Source organism: Eptesicus fuscus, chromosome 1 (genome assembly GCF_027574615.1).
Source record: "Eptesicus fuscus isolate TK198812 chromosome 1, DD_ASM_mEF_20220401, whole genome shotgun sequence".
NCBI lineage: Eukaryota > Metazoa > Chordata > Mammalia > Chiroptera > Vespertilionidae > Eptesicus > Eptesicus fuscus.
In genome coordinates, this window is record NC_072473.1 from 113847850 (window position 1) to 113869803 (window position 21954).

General features: G+C 36.5%; 1 protein-coding gene across 1 annotated transcript in view; it reads left to right on the forward strand.

Annotated features, from left to right (window-relative positions):
* SMARCA1 (SWI/SNF related, matrix associated, actin dependent regulator of chromatin, subfamily a, member 1) overlaps positions 1 to 21954 on the forward strand; it is an 81924-nt gene that overhangs the window by 28615 nt on the left and 31355 nt on the right. The window contains exons 11-19 of the mRNA XM_008153909.3: positions 483 to 709; positions 1580 to 1701; positions 4380 to 4415; positions 5322 to 5474; positions 9198 to 9330; positions 9890 to 10038; positions 13535 to 13654; positions 20768 to 20878; positions 21247 to 21360. Coding sequence (XP_008152131.2) covers positions 483 to 709; positions 1580 to 1701; positions 4380 to 4415; positions 5322 to 5474; positions 9198 to 9330; positions 9890 to 10038; positions 13535 to 13654; positions 20768 to 20878; positions 21247 to 21360 — 1165 coding nt within the window. The remainder of the gene's footprint in view (positions 1 to 482; positions 710 to 1579; positions 1702 to 4379; positions 4416 to 5321; positions 5475 to 9197; positions 9331 to 9889; positions 10039 to 13534; positions 13655 to 20767; positions 20879 to 21246; positions 21361 to 21954) is intronic.

The following is a 21954-nucleotide window of genomic DNA, read 5'->3' on the forward strand; positions in this document are numbered from 1 at the left end:
GATATAGTTATTTGAATAGTTATCAGCTGATTGCAATTTCTAGTAATGGAAAAAGTAGAGGAACAGGTTAATAGGCAACAGACAAGTTAAAATGTTTCAGCCTTTATTACTTTCTTGGATTTGCTGATCAGATTTACTATCAAATCTTTATCTTTTTTAAGTGTATTTTTAAATTGATTTTTAGAGAGGAAGGGAGAGGGAGAGAGAAAGAGGATCATCAATGATGAGAGTGAATCATTGATGGGCTGCCTCCTGTATGCCTCCTGCTGGGGACTGAGTCTGAAACCCAGTCATGTGCCCTGACTGGGAATTGAACTGTGACCTCCTGGTTCATGGGTCGATGCTCAATTACTGAGGCACTCCAGCTGGACTCAAATCTTATTTATCTTTAAATAGGAGTCTAAATTGTCCTCCCAAGGGATATTTTTTATGGCATTAAACATTTCTAATAATCAGTGATTAATTATATTTTAAAATTTTAGGTATACAAAAATCCTGATGAAAGATATTGATGTTTTAAACTCTGCTGGCAAGATGGACAAGATGCGACTATTAAACATTCTGATGCAGCTACGAAAGTGTTGCAATCATCCTTACCTGTTTGATGGTGCTGAACCTGGTCCACCTTATACTACTGATGAGCACATTGTCAGCAACAGTGGTAAAATGGTAGTTCTTGATAAACTGTTGGCCAAACTCAAAGAACAGGGTGAGTTACAAGTCTTTCTATTAACATGAAATAACAATATTAATGACTTGTATATGAATAACATTTTGCAGAATCATTCATCATTCATTCATTTATTCATTCATTCATTTGGTCAGCAAACATTGTTGAGTACTTACTATTTGCCAGGAATTGTCCTATAGGCTGGTTATAAAAAAGATACATAGACACACAAAACAGTCTTTGCCTTGGGGAAGCTTACAGTGTGGTAAGGAGGAATAGTTGGAGTTCATTGTGATAAGTGCTGTGATTCGTTGCGTTGGGGAAGTGGTCACAGAGATGACATTTGAGGTGAGCCCTAGAAAATGTATAGAAGTAACCCACTGGAAAAGAAGGGGAAGGGTTTTCCAGAGTAATGAAGACAGGTGTGAAAGAAGGGAATATGGAGCTTATGGTATTTGGGGTAGAGTGGCAGTAATGAATCTGGGAAGATGGATGGGGCCATGTTACAAAAGGCCTTTTAAAACATGCTTTAAGGAATTTGTGCTTATTTGAAGGCAGGGTGGGTTGCAGGGCAATTCAGAGAAGACTTGGTTTGGTATGTGATAAAATCAGACTTGTATTTTTGGAAGAGAACCTTGGAAGCAGTATGGGGGAATCTACTAAGGAGAAAAGACTAGAGAGAAGAGAATAGTTAGAATACTATGACCAATTGCTCAGCCTCAGGACAGAGAAAGTCAGGTGTTAGATCACCTCAACAAATGTATAGCATGCCTTGAAGATGAGTATGTGTATAAGTGTGTGTGTTCATGTGCTATATATTTATATTTCATATGATACTTTTATTTTTGTAACTTTCAAGTTAGTTTTACACAAGCTGAATAACTTGCTTTTTTTGGTAAAATGTTGTAGGTTCAAGGGTCCTCATTTTTAGCCAGATGATTCGCTTGCTGGACATTTTGGAGGATTATTGTATGTGGCGTGGTTATGAGTATTGTCGATTGGATGGACAAACCCCACATGAAGAAAGAGAGGTAAGGATGAGAAAATAAAGACTTCAAAATTTAGAGTTCAATTAAGCCATGTTTTCATCATTAAGGAGTTTTGAACTTTGACCTTTTTTTGTAGCTAGATGCATTGAATTTCTCACTGCCACTCCTCTCTCTCTCTGAGATTTTCAATTTGGCTTCCATTACACTGACTCTTTACCAATCATTCTTTTCAAGGTCTTCAAAGACATTCTCACTTATCTAAAGGATACTACACTATTGCATCTTTACCTCCTCTAACCATTGCTATCTCTGACCTTTTGATTACTAACTGCTTCTCAGCTAACTCTTTGACTTCTGATTTTAATGTCATTTTCTTTTATTGATTTGCCTCCTACAGTAGACCCTCACCATTCGTGGAGTTTAACATTGAGATTTTTCCACTTTATGAGCAACCCTAAAGACTCAAGAAACAGTAATTTGTAAAGGGAATAATCTCAATCTTACAGAGATTTTGTAAAACTGAAATGGGATAACATAGGTATAGGTGCTGATCATACATTTGGATCTTGGAATACTAAAAGTTTGGTATGCAGAAAAGAGTCATTTAGTTAGTGAGGAAGCCTACTTAGCATCCAGTATTTTTCTCATATTTGGAAATTCTTCTAGGTCTTAGATTATTCCTCACGAATGTCATGGGTCTAATGTATTTTAAACATTTTAAAGCACTTTTTGGGGAGGGCTTTGCTAATTTATCTTCTCTTTTCTGTGATCCTTCAGGACTCTGTCTTTGGCCTCTGTTTTAAGTCTGTACTCATGCTCTGGGCAAAGATCGTGATTTCATGGTATAGTGGAAAATGCATTGAACTTGGTTTCAGAAGACCTGAATTTTAGCACCAACTCCACCACTTTGTAGTGTGTGCAAGCCATTTAATTCTCTGAGCCTCAGTATCTTTAACTGTATTATAAGGGTAATATTAATACCTAGGCTTCTTTTATCTGACAACGTTGTGAGGACCATTGGATATAATAGGTATGAATGCAGTTTTTAAATTGTGTGGTGCAGTTTATAGCGCATGTCATGAGATTGCACACAATCCTTTTTACCTCTCAGCTTTGGGGCCCCTTCTTAGGTCACAAAAACTCAGCACATGGCCTTCTCCCTCCATAGCTGTGGCGGGCCCTCTGTCCCTTGTATGTTGCATTGAAGCCTGGCTAGAGCATAGGATAGGTACACAGGTCCTTTTCATATTAAGGGTTTACCTGCTGCCCACTTTGGGGAAACACTTGCAGTAACATTTACAATAGTAGGACATTTGAAAGCTTACACTGTCCCCTGCTCTATAGTATTTTACTCTTTCTGAAATGGTAACTTGAAGGTTTATTGGGCTTTTGCCGATTTATTCTTGAGAATGGGTTTCTCCAAATCCACTTTAAGCATAGACCATATAGTACCATTCATAATGACCCTGCTTCCTGGAATAAAGATGATACTAAGGCAGAAGAGTAGATGCTTTCTGACTTCAACTAGCCAATTTGCATTTCTAGCTGATCTCCCTCCTCATAAACATCATAGATGTTACCTAATTATGCCCAAATTCTTCTGTTTTCTTAAAATTTCAAATACTGTTCTCCCTCCAGAGGCTTTAAATTGCATATATTGACTTTAGATACAGCAAAGTCAGAGCTGATCATTTTTTATTTTTTGGAAATACCTTGCTTTTTCATTATGTTGTTGTCCACACAATCATTTCAATCATTTTTATTATTTTCCCAATAAGAAGGGGAAGACCATATTTGATTCCTTACTTTAATCATTTCCCAGCTGATAATGAAGAATTCGTTCGCAACAGCTTACAGATTTGCCCTTTCTCCATTGATACAGTTAAATTCAGCTAAGTCTTTGGTCATCCTCTGACTCAGTTCCTGTAATGTGCACTTAATTGGCATCCTCACTTTTATAGGGAAAGGGACTAACATTTGTCAAGCAACTACTACTATAAGCTAGGCAACTTATAGTTCCAATTGAATTCGTCCAGCAGCCCAGTAAAGTATTGGTAAATTTTTCTGTACTTGAAACTGTGTCTCAGAGAGGTTAAATGCTTGCTCAGATCCACATATGTAATAAATGGTAGAATTATGATTCACGCCCAGGTTTTTGCTATTTCCTCTACACCAAATTGCCTCTCACTACACCATGCTGCTTTCTATACTGCCCTTTCTACATGCTATACTGACTGGCAGTGGGAGTCACCTTTTCTGCCTGCAACTTTTGACCATGCCATTCCATTCATGAAAAGTGTAACTGCCTATATTTTGTGATTATAACAGTAATATTCGATTGCTGAAGGAAATTTGGAAAAGAAAAGTATTTCTGGTCAATCTTTTAATGTATATAGTCATGTATATATTAAATATATAAGTATGAGTATATGTAAAATATACATTAAAAGATTATAATTGTTATACTATGTACATTATATATAAAGTTCAGTATCCTGATACTTTTTACTCAACATCAAATTGTACTTTCCTGTATCAGTAAAAAAGTCATTGTAAAAATAATTTTAGTGTAATATTTCATCTTATGGATGTACTATGAATAATTTATCCCCTATTGTTGATCATTTAGGTCGTTTCAAATTTTTCACTATTTATAAATAATGGTAAGGTGAAAGTCGTTATACATAAATCTTTGTGCACGTCTCTGATTATTTCCTTAGGATAATTTCCTAGAAGTGGAATTACTGGGTCAAAGGGTATGAATATTTTTAAGACTCTTGATGCATATTGCCAAATTGCTTTCCAGAAAGGTTGTACCAATTTACACTCCCAGCAGCAATGTATGAGAGTGCCCGTCTCACCGCCCCCCTCGTCAACATTGAGTATTATCATTTTTTTAAAATCTTCAAACAATGGTATTATGTTTTAATTTGTATTTATTTGATTACTAGTGGATTGAACATTATTCTTGTGTTTATTAGCCATTTGTGATTGTTTTTCTGTGTATTGTCTGTGTTTTTTTTGGCTCATTTTTTCTTTTGGGGTCTTAGTATTTTTTTCTAATTAATTTGTATGAGATCTTTATATAGTAAGGATATTAACATTCCATTAATTTTTAAAGCTCTTTACTAAATATCCCTTGATTACCTTCCTGATTTTCCTCATTACTTCTAGGTTATCAAAATAAATCTACTTACCTTCCCCTATATCTGTTGCTCTCATTCCCATTTCTAAAACTTTTTCTTTCTTGGCTGATCTCCTAAACTATACCTTCCTTATTAATTCATCATAGACTAATGGGAATGAAGTTGACATATCTGACATTTTGTCCCCTTTGTTCCTCACTTAGTTAAAACATTTTCACTATTATTGTTTTAAAATAATTCAAATGATTTATTACTGGCTTAGTTAAATTTGTTTATATGAGTGTTCTAAGTTGGACTCTATTGATGTACTCTCATAAAGATTAGGAATTTTATGCAATATACTTCCTACAGCAACTCACACAGTACAGTATATAGATAGCTAAATGTTTATATTTTAGAAGGTGGGAGAATATTATGAAGTGGGGTTTTGAGTCTGCATGTTAAAATTATTTTTAAGGTAATATAATCTGATTTTTCTCTCTTTCTCTTGCCTCTTCTGTGTCAATTTAAAAAAAGGAAGCAATAGAGGCTTTTAATGCTCCTAATAGCAGCAAATTCATCTTTATGCTGAGTACCAGGGCTGGAGGTCTCGGAATTAACTTGGCCAGTGCTGATGTGGTTATACTATATGATTCAGACTGGAATCCACAGGTTGATCTACAAGCTATGGTTAGTAATCTTTAATGATGTCAGAAATTTTTTTTCGCTCAGAATACTGTTGTTATTTATATAGCACAAAGACAATTTATGATAAAAGGGTAACAATAATTTTGGGGAGTTTTTGTAGATGCTAAAATAGATTCTTCTGGAAAATAAACAATATTTCAATTGTGCTAACTGCAAAAACAAACAAAGGAAATGAAAATAAACATACCCAAATCTAACTATATAGCATTTGAGTGTCGATTTTTGGCTTTTTATCATGAAAAAGAAAAGTCTTGAAGAGGACACATGCATGTTTTAATGAAGAGGGTTAAAAGTCTCTTAATATTATTCTGCTTACCAATTAAATATATTAAAATCCTTAGTACTGAAATTGGGAGAGGTGCGATTTTAACTTTTGTAATAAAACATTTGGGGCGAGAAGGTAAAAAGGTAACAAAGGAAAATATTCCAGGAAAACATTTGTTTCCTAAGGACAATATCAGAAACTGTTCTACCTTAAAATTTTTTTTCAGGGAGCTATTTCTCTTATCTTTCATCATGGTGTCATTTATTGAACTAGAGCTACAACTTCTGTCAATATGACACATCTTAAGATATAGAAATACAATTTCAGAAGTAAAAAGATTCAAAAGAGTTATTCATTCAAAATCCCAGTAAGTTATGGAATAACTGACTGTCTTTGGAAGTCATATGCCAGTGAGGCATAGCTTAGAAGTCTTTCATTTAAAAAAATATATATTTTATTGATTTTTTACAGAGAGGAAGGGTGAGGGATAGAGAGTTACAAACATCTATGAGAGAGAAACATCGATCAGCTGCCTCCTGCACACCCCCTACCGGGGATGTGCCCACAACCAAGGTACATGCCCTTGACTGGAATCGAACCCAGGACCCTTCAGTCCGCAGGCCAATGCTCTATCCACTGAGCCATGCCGGTTAGGGCAGAAGTCTTTCATTTTCTTTTATGATAGAGAATTGAAAATATTGACCATTGGGACATTTGATAATCAATATACTTTGGCATAATTGTTATTTTAGCATGGTACCAAACTACCTGTTTGATATAACTAAGTAGGAGCAAGCCAAGTAAGTTACAGTGTTACTGAAATGGAAAACTTATTGATTATAACCTTTATTTCCATAAAATTGTTAGAGTACAGCTGTTTCACAATTTACTGATTTGAGTTTGAAATTTAAAATATGTGTAGGGATGTTGCATTCTCTTTCAGTGTTGAAAGTGTAACTGGGCTCTGGTATTTTTATATTTAGTACAGGAGCTGTTTTGAACTATGTTTCTTTGATAATTTTTTTTTCTCAACTACCATCCTCCCTTCACCTACTTGCTCTAGCAGCTTCTGTGTTTTAAAAACGACTACCCCTAGATGTTTTAATATCAGAACTTGCCACTTGTCAGCTTTACCAACTATAAACCATAGGACCAATTCTAGACCAATATACAGTAAGGATATTAGTATCTGATTAATTTTTATGACTCTCCTACAGATTCCTGAATTGCCTTAGCAAGCAGAAGGAACTGTTTCAATGATGAGATAAAGCTGACTTTTGCTACCATAGCAACACTTGTTAACTACTTTGTCCCTTACTTACAAAAGTCCTTGCTCATGTGGAAGGTGTTAGGATTTAGTGGGTTAAAAATTATTTAGTAACTTAGTCAAGAAGCGTTCAGCTCCCCCTAGTTTTTATATAGTTGGCATGTAGTATTATATTAGTCTCAGGTATACAATAAAGTGATTCAACATTTGTATACCCTATGAAGTGACCAGCATGGTAAGTCCACAAAGCTATAATGATGACTATCATCATACCTAATAATAGACAAACATGTAAATTGACCGTACCTCCGCTATGCCCACAGCCAATCAGAGTGAGTATACAAATTAACCCAACAAAGATGGAGGTTAATTTGCATACATAGGCGCCAGCAGCCTGGGTCCTGGGAACTTTCTCAGCACCCAGGTCACTCTGAGGTAGGCCCCGTGTGGGTCCTGAGCAACCTGGGAAGGGCCTGAGCCAGGGAGCTCCTGGGCAGGAGTGGAGCTGGCCATCAGAGGGAGCTGGGGGTCCCCTGCCCAGGCCCCAAGGCTTTAGGCCTTGGCAGGGGTGGAGCCAGCGATCAGAGGGAGCTGGTCAGGGGTGGAGCCAGCAATCGGAGGGAGCTGGGGGCCCCTGCCCAGGCCCTAAACCTCAGCCAGAGGCTTGGGGCCTGGGCAGGGGTGGAGCCAGTGATCAGAGGGAGCTGGGGGACCCCTACCCAGGCCCGAGGCTTTAGGCCTCGTCAGGGGTGGAGCCGGAGATCAGAAGTGATAGGTGTAAACTACAGAGGAAACACCTTTTCTGACCGCTCATTGGCTAAGCTCCCTGTATGCCACTGGTAATATTCTTAGTATCTTGGGTATAAGAATCCAAAAAGGTGATCTAGGGCTTTTCCACCACACTCCTGGAGAAAAAAATGAGGGTCCACTGCTGGAGGGCTAAGAAATGTCATATCCTGCCCTAGCCAGTTTGACTCAGTGGCTAATGCCTCGGCCTGCAGACAGCAGGGTCGGGGTTCGATTCTGATCAAAGGCATGTACCTAGGTTGCAGGCTTCTCCCTGGCCGGGCCCAGATCAGGGCTCATGCAGGAGGCAACCAATCAAAGTGTTCCTCTCACTTTGATGTTTCTCTCTGTCTTTCCCTTTCTCTTCCACATTCTCTAAAAGTCAATGGAAACATCCTCAGGTGAGGATAAAAAAAAAGAAAGAAATGTCATATCCTATGAAAGACAGGTCTTGAAAATGCCTAAAGGAAGTTGTCATTTTTTTATGGTGAAAGGACTGGAGTCTGTGTTGATGAAAACACCTTGGTGGCTGCGGTGACTGGCAGTGTCTGCAGCAGTGGGGTGATGGGGCTGGTGCCTATCTCTGACCAGCCCGGTTGCCTCCCAAAAAGGGAGGCCAGACTGCGGCTTAGGCCCGCTCCCAATAGGGAGCGGGCCTAAGCCGTCAGTAGGACATCCCCTGAGGGCTTCCAGTATGTGAGAGGGGGCAGGTTGGGCTGAGGGACCTCTCCCCAGTGCGTGAATTTTGTGCTCCTGGCCCCTAGCATTACTTATGCTGTACATTATATCGTCGTGATTTATTTTATAACTGAAAGTTTGTGTTGCGGAATCCCCTTCATCTTATTGCTCATCCCCCCTCTGTCACCATTAGTTTGTTTTCTGTATCTGAGTCCATTTATGTTTTGTTTTTTAGATTTCACATATAAGTGAAATATATAAATGTATTTCTCTAACTCATTTCACTTAGAAAAATGCCCTCTAGATCTATCTGTGTTGTTGCAAGTGGCAAGAGTTCATTTTTTATGGCTGTGTAATATTTCATTGAAAAAAAAACTATATGCCACATCTTTATCCACTCATCTAATCGATTGATGGGCACCTAGGTTGCTTCCATATCTTGGCTATTGTAAATAATGCTGCAGTGAACATAGGGGTCCATATTTCTTTTTGAATTAGTATTTTTGTTTTCTTTGATAAATATCCAGAAGTGGACTTGGTAGGTCATATGGTAGGGCTTTACCTTTTATAGTCATTATGCTTTTTTCAAAATTCGTAGGTATAGAGAGGTTAGGAACTAATTTTAGTTTCAGATTTTTATAGCAGATGGTGGCTATATTACCTTTTATCCAGAGTACCAAAATCTTATAATATATTTTTTTTCTATTAGGATCGAGCACATCGTATTGGTCAGAAGAAGCCAGTACGTGTGTTCCGTCTCATCACCGACAATACTGTTGAAGAAAGGATTGTAGAAAGAGCTGAGATAAAACTGAGACTTGACTCAATTGTTATACAACAAGGTATTTATATGTATAAACTTAATTAGGTGTTTTTTTTTCTCAAAAGTACATGCATCTTTCTTCAAAGGAGATTACCTTTAGTGAAAGTTGACCAAAATGTGCAAGCTTAGTGAGTGAAAAATGTCAGTTTTTAAAACATAATGCTAAAGCCTTGCATTCACTATAAGCTAGTTAAACATTAATAGCTTATAGCCAAATGTCAATGTTATGTCTTTTGACAGACAAAATGTTGAGTTAAAATGTTTTTAAAACAGGTACTTGAGGGTGTCTTTCCATACAGAAAAATTTGATTTAAAAAGTGAAGTCTGTACTTGAAAAAATGTTTCTGTTCTTCTGAGCTTTAGCTGAATTTTACAGAAGGAAATTCATGTTGAAATAGAAGGTATGATAGAAGAAAAACTTGTAGGGCTGTTAATTAAAAATAACTTTAAAGCTCACAAATTTTTGTTCTTATAAAGCTTTACTTATGGATAAATGTAGTGGTGTCTTATTAGAACTGTTATGTCATGCTTTCTCTGGAATATAGTAGAATATATATAACTTTTATTTTTGCTATTAGGAAGACTCATTGACCAACAGTCTAACAAGCTGGCCAAAGAGGAAATGTTGCAAATGATACGTCATGGAGCCACTCATGTTTTTGCTTCTAAGGAAAGTGAGCTGACAGATGAAGACATTACAACTCTTCTGGAAAGAGGGGAAAAGAAGGTTAGTTAAAATGGCATTTTGTTTTCACGATGGATTGTTTTGAAATCAACATACATCAACATGCTCTCTGTACTTGTGTTGTTTCAAATACATGTTTTAAACCTCATGTCCTGTTGTTTCAAATACATGTTTTAAACCTCATGTCCTCTCTAAGAATTTGTAGATTTATATCCTGGGGTAGTTTAGGTTTCTTTAGTTTAAGAAAGACTATGAACCAGAGTTTAACATTGAGTGACCTTATACTATATGATTGTTGAAAATAAAGTTGGTATAAAAACAAAATAAATTTTGTGTTTAATCACATATATCAGGACTATATTTTTTGCACTGGATTAAAAATTGCTGATAAATTTTGTTAACTGAAAATCTTTTCTGAACATTTCATGAAATATTAAAGCATTATTTGTTAAGGTATATATAATAAGCTGTTGCAGAATATTGTGGTTTTGTGTTGAATTTGCTTTTTGCCAGAAATTATTTTGGATAATTTTAAACATAAGCAAAAGTAGACAGATCCATCCATGCTTTCACAAATGGTAAGATTTCCTTCATTTTTTATGACTGAGTAGTATTCCATTGTATTAATGTTCCATAGCTTTATGTTAAGTGAAAGAAGCCAGTACTATGATTTCACTTATATGTAGAATCTAATGAACAAAATAAACTAAAAAACAAAATAGAAACAGGCTAAATACAGAGAACAGACTGATAGCTGTCAGAGGGGAGGAGGGTAGGGGGGCCGGATGAAAAAGCCGAAGGGATTAAGCAAAGAAAAAAAACTCCTCATAGACACAGACAACAGTATGGTGATTACCAGAAGGAATGGGGAGGGGATGGGAGGAGGTAGAAGAGGGTTTAGGGAGAATAAATGGTGATGGAGGAAGACTTGACTTGTGGTGGTGAACACACAATACAATATACAGCTGAGGTATGATAGAATTGTACACCTGATCCTATCTAATGAAGAGGGAATATGCTAATTGACCCTCACAAGGTCGCAAAGATGGTGGTGCCCACAGCCAATAAGGAGGGAATATGCTAATTGATTGCCCCGCCCTCAAATATGGTGGCACCCACAGCCAATAAGGAGGGAATATGCTAATTGACTGCCACGCCCTCAAAGATGGCAGCGCCCACAGCTGCACGCCTGCCTCTGGAGTTACCCAGTCTCTCAGCACCCCATCTGCCCAGGGCTGGCCCGAGGGGCAGGCAAGCCTTGAATGGTGGCTGCCCAGCTGCCCAGGGTCACCCAAGGCTCAGGTAACCACGGCCAGCCGAGGTTTGTGCTATCGGCAGTGGCGGCAGCAGAGGTATGATGGGGCGTCACCTTCCCCTGATCACCAGGTCACCTCCCGCCCCTGAGGGCTCCTGGACTGTGAGAGAAGGCAGGCCGGGCTGAGGGACGCCCCCTCCAGTGCATGAATTTTCATGCACCAGGCCTCTAGTATCTATATAATTTATTAACCAACTAGAGGCCCAGTGCACAAAATCCGTGCATGGGGAGGGGGGTGTCCGTCAGCCAGGCCTGCACCCTCTCCAATCTGGGACCCCTTGGGGGATGTCTGACTTCTGGTTTAGGCCCAATCCCGGCAGTCAGACATACCTCTCACAATCCGGGACTGCTGGCTCCTAACTGCTCGCCTGCCTGCCTGATTGTCCCTTGGCTTCTGCCTGCCAGCCTGATTGTCCCCTAACCACTCCCCTGCTGTCCTGATCACCCCCAACTGCCCTCCCCTGCTAGCCTGATGGCCCCCAACTGCCCTCCCCTGCTGGCCTGATATCGCCCCCAATTGCCCTCCCCTGCCAGCCTGGTCGCCCCCAACTGCTCTCCCCTGCAGGCCTGGTTGCCCCCAACTGCCCTCCCCTGCCAGCCATCTTGTGATGGCCATCTTGTGGTGGCCATCTTGTGGCAGCCATCTTGTGACGATGTGAGAATGGCCATCTTGTGGCAGCCATCTTGTTATGATGTCACGCAACACCACCTAGGCTTTTATTATATAGGATGTTACCCCAATAAATTAAATATATAAAAAAATAAAAAGTTAAAAAATAAAATGTAAGAATGCTTTCTAAAAACATAATAATTATAGAATTGTACTACCTGAAAACTCCCAATAAATCATTAATAATATCAAATATCCAGTTAGTATTAAATTTTCTAATTGTTTCACAAGTAGCTATACTTTTTAAAAAAGTTTCTTTAAATTCGAATACACATAATGTCCACACATTGCCATTGGTTGATATGTCATCTGTATTTTTAAAAATCTGTAGTTCTCCCTTTTTTATGTATTATTTTCCTTTTAATTTATGTGGTGTAGAAACTGTGTTATTTCCCTTTTGAGTTGCTCACAGTCTGGATTTTGCTGATTCCATCCCCATGGGGTATTTTTCCATGTTCACTATTTGCTATATTTTCTGTAAGTTTGTAGAATTTACTTTTCAGACCATTTTTTTGTTTATTCACATTATATCTCCAGGACTTACTTATTTTATAACTGACTCCACACCCTGCCTCTGGCAACCACCAATCTATTCTCTGTATTGATGAGGTTTTTTTTTTTTTTAGATTCCACATATCACATGGTATTTGTCATTCTCTGTCTGACTTATTCACTTAGCATAATGCCCTCAAGGTGCATCCAAGTGTTGCATATGGCAGGATTTCCTTCTTTTTTATGTCTGAGTAATATTCCATTGTATACATATACACCATATATTTTATATCCATTCATATATCAATGGACACTTAGGTCATTTCCATGTCTTGAGTACTGTAAATAATGCTGCATTGAACATGAGGGATGCAGATATCTTTTCGAGTTATTGTCTTTGCTTCAAATAAATAACCAGAAATGTAATTGCTGGATAGTATAGTAGTGTTATTTGTAATTTTTTTTGAGGAACCTCCATACTGTTTTCCATAGTGACTGTACCAGTTGACATTTCCACCAACAATGCACAAGGGTTCCCTTTTATCCACATCCTATCCATTACTTGTTGCTTGATAATTTATTGATGATAGCCATCCTGACAGGTGTGAGGTGATACTCATTGTAGTTTTAATTTGCATTTCCCTGATGATTAGTGATGTTGAGAATCTTTTCATGTATCAGATATTATCTTGAATTTTGAGCAATCTTATGTTAGTATGCCAATTGTTTAATCCAAGTTTTCCTGTATTTTAGTACTAGCTATTTGTCCCATTAAAATTTTGCAATAGAAAATATAATATGGTTATATCTTCAATGATAAAATATTTTAAAGAAAGCCTAATTGAAGAATACTTTGGAAGAACCATTTACGGTAAGTATTTAAAATACTTGGGGCAAGTTAAATTTATATTCAAGTTTGATGTCAGCATTACATCCTTACCTTAAAAGTTAACAGATTGGGTATTTTGTGTCAAAACTTGACTTTTTAAAAACATAGAGTATACTCAGATATTTATAAGTATTCAGTGATGATTTTCTAATTTCAATGCTTTCAAATGTAGACTGCAGAGATGAATGAACGCTTGCAGAAAATGGGAGAGTCTTCTCTGAGAAATTTTAGAATGGACACTGAACAAAGTTTGTACAAGTTTGAAGGAGAAGATTATAGAGAAAAACAGAAGGTAACTTTTTATCCCCAACCCTTAGACTCTCAAATGATCATTTCTCCCCATAACAATTATAAAAATCGCTGGTACTTACCTAATACAATACTCTGTTGCACAGTGAAATTTGATGTAAGTCAGAAGATCTCATGAAAGGGCCACCTTTAATATATTTTACTGGTTTGTTATTACCATTATTGTCATCATCATTTTTGCTGCTGTTGCTTTTATGACTACTACTTTTGTTTTTGAGCAACACTGTGGGAGTGCCGTTGAGTTCCTGGATTCTGAAGCTGAAATCCCAACTCTATCACTAAGTGACTTTGGGTACCCAGTTTTCTCACCTGTCAAATGGAGGTTATAGTAATATCCTAGAATGATTCTGAGGTTAAATGAGTTAATATTCATAATGTAATTAGAACAATGTACTTAGCACTTAGTACTAAACATATTAGTGATAATATTATTAACACATAGTTACTTAAATGATAGAAGGACTTCGTAAGGTGTTCTCATTTATGAAATAATGCCTTACGTATAGCAAGAATCTTTTGAAGAAATGGGAGTTTTATTTATTTTGTTTAATTGAATTGTGACTGTAAATTTTAAAACTTTTTATTTTGAAATGACTTTAGACTTTATTGTGAAAAAAATAGTGTACAGTTCACATATATCCTTCACTCAGATTTCCTTAATTTTAACAACTTACATTATTATAGTACAATGATCAAATCTAGGAAATCAACAGGGGATGTAGTCCAGGATTCCACATTGCAATTTTGAAAAACAGCTTCATTTTGTAACTACCAATCTGTACTTATAAATCCCTTCACCTTTTTCACTCATTCCCCCCCGCCCCTCCGCTCTGGCAGCCATCAGTCTATTCTCAGTATTGGTGAGTTTGCTTCTATTTTGTTTGTTTACATTGTTCTTTAGATTCCACATGTAACTGAAATCATATGGTATTTGTCTTCCTCTGACTGACTTATTTCACTTGGCATAATACCCTCTAGGTCATGGGGATATGAAGTACAGCATAGGAAATATAGTCAATAATATTGTAATAACTGTGTATGGTGCCACATGGATATTGGAAATATCAGGGGGAACACTTTGTAAAGTATATTATTGTCTAACCACAATGCTAAACACCTGAAACTAATACAAAATAATACTAAATGTAAACTGTAATTGAATAAAAAAGAGAGCTTTTTTTAAAGAACAGTTTTAGGTTCACACCAAAATTGAGCAGACAATAGAGTTCCCATATTCCTCCTACCCCCACACAAACACAGCTTCCCTCATTATCAACATCCCCCACAATAATGGTATGTTTGATACCATCAAACCTACACTGACATATCATCATCACCCAAAGACCATCGTTTACATTAGGGTTCACTCTTGGTTTGTACATTGTATGGGTTTAGATAAATGTGTAATGACCTGTATCCCCCATTACAGTATCATACTGAATAGTTTTACTGCCCTAAAGATCCTCTGTGCTCTGCCTATCAATCCCTCCCTCCCCTCAACCCCTGCAACAACTGATCTTTGTACTTTCTCCATATTTTTTTTTGCCTTTTCTGGAACATCATATATTTGGAATCACACAGTATGTAACCTTTTTATATTGGCTTCTTTCACTGACCAATATGCATTTAAGCTCTGTCCATGACTTTTCATGACTTGATAGCTCATTTCTTTTAGTGTTGAGTAATATTCCAGTGTCCGGATGTTGAAAAGTTTATTTATCCATTCACCTAAACATGCTGGTTGTTTTCATATTTGGCAGTTGTGAAAAAAAGCTACTATAAACAGCCAGGTGCAAAGATTTGTGTGGACATACATTTTCAACTCCTATGGGTTTATACTAAGGAGCATGGTTGATGGATTGTATAGTAAGTGTATGTTTAATTTGATGAGAAACTGACAACTTGTCTTCCAAAGTGGCTGTACCATTTTGAATTTCCATGAGCAATGAATGAGGGTTCCTGTTGCTATGCATCCTTACCAGCATTTCATATTGTCAGTATTCTGGATTTTTGCCATTCTAATATGTATTTAGTGGTATCTTGTTTTAATTTGCATTTCCTTGATGACATATGATGTAGAGCATCTTTTCATTTGCTTATTTGCCATCTGTATATCTTCTCTGGGGAGGTTACTATTCAGGTCTTTTGCCCATTTTTAATCAGGTTCTTTATTTTCTTATTGTTGAGTATTAAGAGTTCTTTGTATATTTTGGATAATAGTCCTTTATCAGATATGTCTTTTGCAAATATTTTCTCCCAAGCTGTGGCTTGTCTTCTCATATTCTTGACCCACATTATGTTTTTCTTGCTATGTCTCTTCTAATCTGTGATAGTTCTGTTTTTCTTTGTCTTTCATGACCTTGACACTTTTGAAGAGTATTGGTCAGTTATTTTGTAGTTTGTCTCTCTTTTTGGGTTTGTCCAACATTTTCTTGTGTTTTAATGGAAACTTATGCATTTTTGGCAAGAATACAATGGAAGGGATTCCATGTCCTTCTCAATACATCATATCAGGGAACATGTGATGCCGCTATATCTTACTACTGGGATGTTAACCTTTATCACTTAGCTGAAGTGATGTCTGCTGGGTTTCTCCACTGCAGGATAACCATTTTCCCCTTTGTAATTGATAAATATCTTGGGGGAAGATATTCCTCAAACTTTTACTCACTGATTTTAGCATCTATTGGTGGAGTTTGCCTACAGCAGTTATTACTGTAGTGTTTGCCTAATGGTAATTTTAAAAATTTTTCTTCATTACTAAATCTACATTTATTAATGAGATTTTTGTTGTAAGGAAGAACTGTCCCTTCCCATTTATTTATATACTCAGTTATTTATTTATATCAACATGGGCTCATGGATTCTTATTTTTATTTATTTATATTTTTGTTAATTTTCACCCAAGAATATGTTTTCCATTGATTTAAAAAAATTTTAATCCTTACTAGAGGAGTGAGGATATTTTTTTTCATAGATTTTTTTTTTAGAGAGAGTGGAAGTGAGGGCGGAGAGAGAGAGAGAGAGAGAGAGAGAGAGAGAGAGAGAGAGAGAGAGACATTAATGTGAGAGAGACACATTGATTGGTTGCCTCCCACAGGCGCCACAACCGGGTCTGGGGATTGAACCTGCAACCCAGGTACATGCTCTTGACTGGGAATCGAACCCACAACCTTTCAGTGCCCAGGCCGTTGCTCTATGGAGCCACACTGGCCAGGGAAGTTATTTTATTTTTGAGTTTTAATACAATTCTATCATTATTTTGTTGCTCAAATGGTTTTATAAAGCTGTTATATTTTTTAACTTCAGAAGTGAATTTTATTAAAAAAAATTATTCTTGTGGATTATAATTAACAACATAAACTGATGAACAAAAACAGATCCAGAGATAGAGAAGCATCGATCAGATGCTCAAACCTCAGAGGGAAGGTAGAGGAGGGTGGGGGTAAGGGGTAGAGGTCAAGCAAAGGACTTGTATGCATACATATAAGCCTAACCAATGGACATAGACACCAGGGGGGTGAGGGCATGAACGGGAGTGGGGTGGGGGCAATGGGGGGGGGGATAAGGACACAGATGTAATACCTTAATCAATAAAAAAATAAAAAAACCTTATTCTTGGATATTGACTTTACAGAAAAAATGAGACAAGCCATTTTAGTTTGCAGTACAACTAGTATGCTTACAATGCTTTGTTGCATTCATTATTTCAGTTAGTTTTTAGTGTCTTGACTTAAATCTATCTAGTTATATTTATAACCTTAATTCTGACTATTTACATTTTATTGTGATGAGAGAGAGGTGAAGGTCTACATGCACAGGCTGGAAATTGCCTCCCTAATATGCTTTCTAGATCTCATTATGTGATGTTAATTTTATAAATTTTATAGTTATTCCCATGGGCTTACTGATATTAGGAGTGTTTTACAAAGTGGAAAAATATTACAGTGAAGAGTCTAGATATCATTGGAGCTTCTTACTACATTCTTAGAGGTAAATTAGACTTAGTAAAGTACTTGTCTGTTTCTAATATAACTGGTTTTCCTGTGTTTCTAATTCTAGCAGACTAATGATATACAGATAAAGAGAAGTTTTAGTAATGATGATGATGATATATTTTTATAATTAAATGTCTGACGAATCAGATTTTTTCTGAGTATTTGAGTTGAGATTATATTTTATTTCTGTCTTTTCATATTTCCTGGATAGGTTCTTAAAATAGGTTCATACTATCGTTTGAAGGAATCAAAAACTTGCAAGAATGTTGTTTATACGTAAATCATGGGAGTTATACAGTGCGGTAGATTTTCATTTATGATTTGTTGAACCACTTGCAGTACTTTACAACTATACCTGGTAGATTAAGTCATAATGACTGACATTGATACTGAATAAATTAATCTGAATAAGTTTGTATTAAATGTACTGCTTTCTGAAACAAACTAATTCAGCATGATTTATTCTGTTTTTAAAAGTTCAGGAATTGGTATTTAATGCTTATTTCAAATTTGGGTACCTATACCTTCAAAAAAGTATAGTTTAAATGATCAAATACATTACTTTTAGAGAGTTAATGGAAATTATTATTGATTTATTTTTTACCCCAATTGAGACAAATAAAATATTGGTTATTTATAAAATATTACTATTATCCCACATTAATCCATCTGAGGGGAAGAAAAACAAAACTCATTTCACTGCTCAGGGTATTTCTCATTTTATATAAATTCATATTATATTATCCATATCTCGTAAGTCTAGAGTTAAAAGAGACCTTAAGGTTAGTTACTCTAATCTTTTTTGTAATTAAGAAGGCCCATTATAGTATCTACTAGAGGCCCAGTGCATGAAATCTTGCAAGACCCAGACCCGCCCTGCGCAAGCCGCGGGACCCCAGACCTGCCCTGCAGTGAGCCACAGGACCCACCTCTGCTACGCCAGCCCTGCCAGCCCCTCCAGCCCCGCATGAGCCCCGCCTCGCTGCGTGAGCTGTGAGTCCCGGCCCACAAGAGTTGCTCCATGCACTTCCTGGTGACCCGTTGTTTGGTCATTCCACCGTTATGGCGTCATGACCACAGGCCTTTTATGATATAGATGATAGTTATCCAGCCTGAGAATGTGGTCATGTTGGGAATTCTACTCTTCTCAGGATAATTCATTTCATTGTTTTATATTCTCTGGTTCTCAGAAAATTTCTTTCCTATAATAATAAAAGTGTAATATACTAATTAGACCAGACAGCCAAACGACCTTCTGGATGTCCTTCCGGATGACCTTCTGGATGAAGTCGGGGCTGCAAGGGCCAAGGCAAGCCGCTGTGGCTGCGAGGACTAAGCCCCTTGCATGAATTTCATGCATTGGGCCTCTAGTTTGATTTATAAGCTTCGTAATGGAAGAGATTATTTTATTCATTTGTGTACCTGTGACACTGACTTGCAAATAATACAGTAGGTACTTAAGACATATTAAATTATATTGAGTGGAAGTCTACTTTCCTGTGATTGCCCATGTTGTTTTTAATCTTACGAATCAATGAAGAACTGTATTCTTTCCTGTTTGATAGACTTTTACTTATGTGGATGCCACCATTATGTCTCTTTAGTCTTTACTTCTTTAGACACCGAGTTTGTAGATCTCTAACCATCCTAGTCATCTTAGTTTATCATCCACTCTTTATTTAAAAAATATATATTTTTATTGATTTAGAGAGGAAGGGATAGGGAGAAAGAGATAGAAACATCAATGATGAGAATCATTGATCAGCTACCTCCTGCATGCCCCCACACTGGGGATTGAGCCTGTAATCTGAGTATATCATCCACTCTTTAAATATGATACCAAAGTTGGAACTCAACCCTTAGATAAGATTGGAGTGGGACCATTAATTATAGATTAATGGCCTCTTTTGTGTAAAGGCACTAGGCTAGGCACTATGAACTCAAGAAAAATGTCTGAACAAGAAAACCATTCCTATAGATTCCAGAACGTTTATTGTCTGCTTATTTTTAAAATGTATTTTCTAGCTGATATTGGGGTGAAGTTTTGTAAAACTACCAAATCACTGTTTACCCCACTTTGGATGCTTAATAATAACTTACAGCCCTAGCCAGATTGGCTCAGTGGATAGAGCATCAGCCTGTGGACTGAAGGGTCCCAGGTTCCATTCCGGCCAGGGGCACATGCCTGGGTTGTGGGCTCAATCCTCAGTAGGGGGCGTGCAGGAGCCAGCCAATCAATGATTCTGTCTCATCATTGATGTTTCTATCTATCTCTCCTTCTCCCTTCCTCTCTGAAATCAATAAAGAAATATATTTAAAAAATAATAACTTACATTGATCTCTTGACAGTTTACCTAATGCTTTCACATATACATTCACATTTAATCGTTAAGGTAGGTATTATTATTTGCATGTTACAGATGGAAAAAATAATTTCTCCAAAGTTATACAACTGGTAAAGCGGCAGAACCTGGTTTCACATTCAGGTCATTCTGATTTCACTGACTTTTTCCACAGCTACCTTATCAAGAAGTCTCATTAAAAAAAATTATCTTGATTTTAAGTGATATGTGCTGTCATTATTGATACTCATCATTTACCCCTTTCAGTTGTTTTCTATTTCATACACTTAACAGAGTCACCAGAATCAATGTGAGTCTTCTTTCTCTAGTAGATACTACAGGGTGGGGAAAAAGTAGGTTTACAGTTGTTCGTATGGAAAGTAATATAATAATTAAGCAATAATACAAGAATAAACTCTATGTTTTGAATAATCACAAGTGTAAACCTACTTTTACCCCACCCTGGATTTATTTATTAGGCATCAAAAACTAACCAGATTGTGCAATTTCTTCTCAATTGCTAAGGAAGAATCAAGTTTTAAACTTACTTTAAAAAAAGAAAAAGAAAAAGAAAACCATCTTTGCACCTTAGGGCAAGGTTTTGGCACTTGGGATGCATTCTTGTGACATAAAAAAGCAAATTTTGGTTCTTCCTAAGGGCTCTGGTTTTCTCATGCTTCTGCAACCTTGATGTGCTTGATTTTTATAAAACGGTTTGGAGTAATTAAACTACTCATTTTTGTTTGTTGTGTATAGCCCGGGATGGTGGAATGGATTGAACCTCCTAAACGAGAACGCAAAGCAAACTACGCAGTGGATGCCTACTTTAGAGAGGCTTTACGTGTCAGTGAGCCAAAGGTTCCAAAGGTAAAAGAAAACAGTATGAGGCCAGTTTTTATGTCCTACAGAAGAATTCTTTTGTAACCTGATCTTGAATCAGATTTATTTCTATTAGTGCTAAATCATAGTCCCTAAAATATAACAATAATACAGAAAAGTACTTGATATGGCCCAGACATATAAATGGATTTCATTGTATTTATTTTTCTATATATAAAAAAATAGTAAAAGGTAAATATGTTCACCTTATGTACTGAAAAAAATATGTATATATATGTATATATATGTATATACATATATGCATATGTATATATATGTATGTATATATATACATATACATATATGTGTGTGTGTGTGTGTGTGTATATATATATCATGCGTTTTCCCCCCCACAGGCTCCACGACCTTCAAAACAGCCAAATGTTCAGGATTTTCAATTTTTCCCACCACGTTTATTTGAGTTCCTGGAAAAAGAAATTCTTTATTATAGGAAGACAATAGGCTATAAGGTAAAATTTAAATTTTTTAGACTAGTGTAATGTAATCCTTTAAGCTAATATAATCTATTCAGGTAGACTAGAAGGTGTTTTATTTTAATTTGAGAGGTTGTAAGAGTAAATCAAAATAGTGATGTTTTTAAAACCAAAGAGGGTTTAATAGAAGTAAAGCATCAATCTACCTAATTGCCAGTAGGATCATCACTATACCATATTAGATTAATGGAGAATTCTCCAGTATTTTAAAATAGTTATAATAACATATTATTTTAATAATGCTAGTGTTCAAGTGGTTAAAGGATGTGTAGAAAGAACAACAGGTATGTGATTAGGTAGAAGTGAATGTATGATAGATGATAGGAAGGTTGATCATTTTTTAAAAATATGAACAAGAAATAGTATTTTTGAGTTTATTATTCAAGGTTGATGAAAGCCCTGTTGGTGATTAGTAGACTGTGGTCACAGGTATTAATGATAAACATGACAATAAATTATATACTTTAAAACTGATATTTTAGAATTCAAAATTCTTATTTATATTGAAAAATAGGAACCCATTTTTGTGAGTGAAATTTAATGTTTCCACACTAAAGCTATCACATTGAA